Below are 4248 nucleotides of genomic sequence, written 5' to 3' on the forward strand. Positions count from 1 at the left end.
CGGTGAGTTTCTTTCAATTAATGTAGGTTAACTCCCATGTCTGTTATTATGTAGCTAATAGACAGTGGTTTGTGGGAAGAGTTGAAAAGGCTTTGTTCTGGTCTAACCTTGCATTATATATTTAAATATATGATCTTGAAATGGTCTTTTTGATTTTCATCTTGTTTGAAATTGATATTTACCTCAGAATTAGAGTACTTTGAAAACTATTATATTGTGAGAGTTTGAGGCTTATTATATACCGGGTAGTTGATTTTGTTTGGGTAGCTAGGTGCAGCACTACAGCCTCAACTCATGCATGTGGGTAGGAGGTCCTTTTTATAAGGTTTTTACTCATGTGTATTCCTAGAATGGCATATTTTCCTTATTCTGCCGTGTAGACTTCTTTGATTATGTAATTTTCCACAGCTATATAGAGTTTCTGGTTTTAGGTTGGACTTGGATTGCACTTATTATATGATTAATGTACTCATTTTGGTGTATGTATATTTTTAATTTTCAGATACCTTTATGAAATGTATTTCTCTGCTTGCAAAGTAAATTGTGCCTGTAGACTCTTATGCTAGAACAATTAGATGATATTTAGGTTTCTGAAATGCATTTTTATATTGTTAAAGTTCTAATGTAGTGTAATGAAATTTCAGTTTTTGCTGGAGGAAATGAAGGTTGCAAAAAAGAAAACATCTCGACCATATATGACAAAGCTTTTGGTTATACTTCTTGTAACAGTCATTGTCTGGGATATAAGAAGTGCAGGATCTTTTTATGGTAAGTTGCCTTTATTTTTGCAAGATATTTTGACAAACTTTTGCAAATATTTGTGCTCAAGCATATCATATGTACCCATAAACATTAATGTTATGTCTGGATATATACCTAACATACACCAGTTTGTGTACCACACAAATATTTTCAAACATATACAAAATATATAGGCATATGCACTTACTGTACCAAAAAATACGGTATATCATTGCTGTTCTGAATAATAGAATTTTAAATAGAATTATACACAAGTCATTAGATAGACAAAACCTTAATGTTAATGTTTATATTTATTTAAGAAATTTGTAGATTTATATAACAATTAATTTAAGTTTTACATGTATTTATCTTCCTAACTTTTATCAGGATCAAAACTTGGCCAGGTATTCGAGAAGCTTGGACTTGTGCCATATATTGAGGTTGTTGGAAGAACACTGAAAAAGTCATTTATTCAGTCTTATAAGTGAGTATTTTAAATTTTCATGATTTTCTTTCTTTTCAATAAAAACAAAGTGACTAGATACTAGAATCAGTCATCACCAATCATTTCTTTTTTCTTCTCTTTCCTTTTTTTTTTTCTTTCTTTTTCTTCTTCTTTATCTTCTTCACTCTTTCCTTTCTTTATTCTTTTCTTTGTTACTCTTTTCTTTATTTTTTCTTTTCTACTTATTTTCCTGTTTTTTTTTTCTTTCTTTTCTATTTCCTCATTTATTTTGATTCTTCTTTTTCTCTTTATTTTCTTCTTTTCTTTATTTTTATCTTCTTTCTTTTTATTTCATATTCCTTTTTTTTTACTTCTTCCTTCATCTTTTGCTTTTTCCTTCAGCTTTTTTTTATCTTCTTCTTTTCTTGTTTTTTTTTTCTCCTTTTACTATTTTCATAATAATAATAATAATAATAATAATAATAATAATAATAATAATAATAATAATAATGATTATAATAATGATAATGCTAACTACTAGTAGTAGTAGTAGTAGTAAAAGAAGAAAACTTTCCTTTAACTGGATAATGAATGACAAATAAAACAACTCTAATTGGCTTTCCAGGTTAAATTTTAATTACATGATCTTCATTTTATCACAGATGAAAAAGATATGAACGTCGTAGGAAGCCAGTACCCAAAATTGCAAAATAAGTCAACAGATTTTATCATAATTCTCTCATTTTGCAGATGGTGTATACTAAACATTCCACTATACTATAGTCGTGGATGTGAACTGGCTGGTCCATACTTACTGCTGGTTCTAGCCAAAGCAGAGGCAGTGTGGGGCTATATAATGAGTGGAGCTGAGGCTACTTCAGAGTACATCCCTGTCATTAAAACAAAAGTGAGTCTCATATAATAGGTAAATTATTATTTTAAAATGCAATCTGAGATTTTTGATAACTGGTTTGATGTAAAAGAATAGATTTGTCTTCCACTTTTTTCATCAGGAATCAGTAACAACATGAAAAAATCTAATTTTCTCTTCCTTTGTGTCTGTCTTGTTTAACAACCCATTTCTTTTACAGTTGGATACTACCATCCCTGGATTGAGTGAGTCTTTAATCTACTATGGAAGTGCTGGTGTTGAAGGTGTCTGCTCGATTGCATCTTCCATTGGAAATATCGCTAGACCCTACTTGTTAAATATTCAGGAATTTATGATGTCACGAGTATTTGTGTAAGTATTTTTTAGGTTAATTTTTGTTCTCTCTTCACAGTATTCTATCCAATCTTATTCAACTTTTTTTTGCTGCTCCTCCACCTCCTCTAGATATTGATTTCTATTTGTTATCTATTTTGTCTCTGCTGTGAGACAATTTGTTTTTTCATAACAGACCTAGTATATGCAATATTTGAATTTAATAATTCATTTACATACAGTATAATGGTTTTCTCTTTCATTGCAGAGGCCCCTTAGCCCCAGAAAATCTATACCAGTATGTTGTTGAAGCTTTTGACAAAGTATCCGAAGTCATTCTCAGAGTCCATACAAACCTTCTCATGGCTTTAGATGATAAAGCGCATGTTAGTGGTAAGACTGTGTAACAATGTAGTAAGTGGATTGTAAATGTGAAAGTTGTAGGGCTACAAATTTATTCATGGGTTTTGGGATACTGTTAAATAATTTTTGGTGTAATGCTTTTGGTTAGTGAAGAAAATCTGGGCCTCTGTTATTTATAGAGAGTTACACTTGACAGGGGTATCATATTACAGTTAATTCGAATTTTGGTGCCAGTAAGGTGCAGATTAAGAATCCAAGTACTTTTTTGAGATGAGTTACTGACTTATTTTTAATTGTATCCTGCCAGAACCTCTGTGCTGGTGGATATCTTTTTTGGTTCATAAACAGCATTGGTTACAATCCTTACAATCCATTTATATCTTTTGAAAGTGACTTGTGCCTTATTGTTACCATTTGATATTTACATATTTATTGCCATATTATATGTATTGATGTATTTAAACTCGTTTGCATAAGGTAGGTAATTTAAAATATTAGTTCATGTAGTGTTATTGGCACCTAGTACACTTCAGTGGTCACTTTCTGGAAGAACAATAAGATCACTATGGAAGATGTGTAAATACATGTTTAGGTGTGAAGCAAATTATTATTTTTATCAGTAAAATGAGTATGTTCTTACAGTACATTAAGTATGACAGATTTTGATATGAAACCATTCATAAACAATCTTATTGTGTAATTTGTTGACACTGTTGCTCAATACTGTTACATACATGTCACACTTTATTAATGGAAGGATCAGTTTTGTATTGTGTCAAAAATTAAGAATGTAAATGGTGTTGTCAATAACTGTACTGGTGTAGTTGGGATTTTGTGTAGATGAACACCAATGCTTTTTGAAGAGAAGTTTTGTGATGTTAAACTTCATTATCCCATGCTGTTCTAGAAGCAGGAAGAGATAAGAAGGGAATTTCGGGATCTGATTTAATCTGATGTTTTGTAAGTTGGTTTCTTGATCTCATTTTCATGCCTTCTGTACTGCTTCAATTGAAAATAATAAAAAAAACATTTTTGTAATATTCTGTACACCATAAGACAAATAAATTTCTTTCTCCCAAACACAAGTTTATCTTTACTGTCTTGAAAGAGCCTGATATATATTTTCTGAAAATGTTATTTTTATTTAAATAAAATGAATATCATAGAGAAAAAAACAGCCTGTAAGAATAAAGAATTAAATAATTTTCTCTAATATATAGTTTCATTATCCCTGAAGTACAAAGAGGAGGAATTAGAGGAAACAAATAAAAACATTGAATTTAGCATTAGTACAGCTCCTAAGGAATGATACAATCTTATTCAGCATTTCGGAAGAAACAATTTAAATTATCAATCGAAGCATATTCAGTAACAGTAAAAATAAAATGTATACAAGACTTTAGCGTAGTCTGTGATTAGCTTTAAAGAAATAAACTACCATGTAGCAATTCCAGAAGTCTCCCTCAATTCCTTGCTTCTTGTTGTCAGGGGG

General features: G+C 30.4%; 1 protein-coding gene across 1 annotated transcript in view; it reads left to right on the forward strand.

Annotated features, from left to right (window-relative positions):
• The window catches only part of LOC125027001 (transmembrane protein 214-like), a 15767-nt gene extending 11931 nt beyond the window's left edge, over positions 1–3836 (forward strand). The window contains exons 11-15 of the mRNA XM_047615606.1: positions 645–768; positions 1132–1228; positions 1940–2096; positions 2281–2432; positions 2662–3836. Of these exons, the coding sequence (XP_047471562.1) occupies positions 645–768; positions 1132–1228; positions 1940–2096; positions 2281–2432; positions 2662–2800 (669 nt within the window). The 3' untranslated portion in view covers positions 2801–3836. The remainder of the gene's footprint in view (positions 1–644; positions 769–1131; positions 1229–1939; positions 2097–2280; positions 2433–2661) is intronic.
• Positions 3837–4248: the final 412 nt, after the last annotated feature.

The sequence above is a fragment of the Penaeus chinensis genome, chromosome 7 (genome assembly GCF_019202785.1).
Source record: "Penaeus chinensis breed Huanghai No. 1 chromosome 7, ASM1920278v2, whole genome shotgun sequence".
NCBI lineage: Eukaryota > Metazoa > Arthropoda > Malacostraca > Decapoda > Penaeidae > Penaeus > Penaeus chinensis.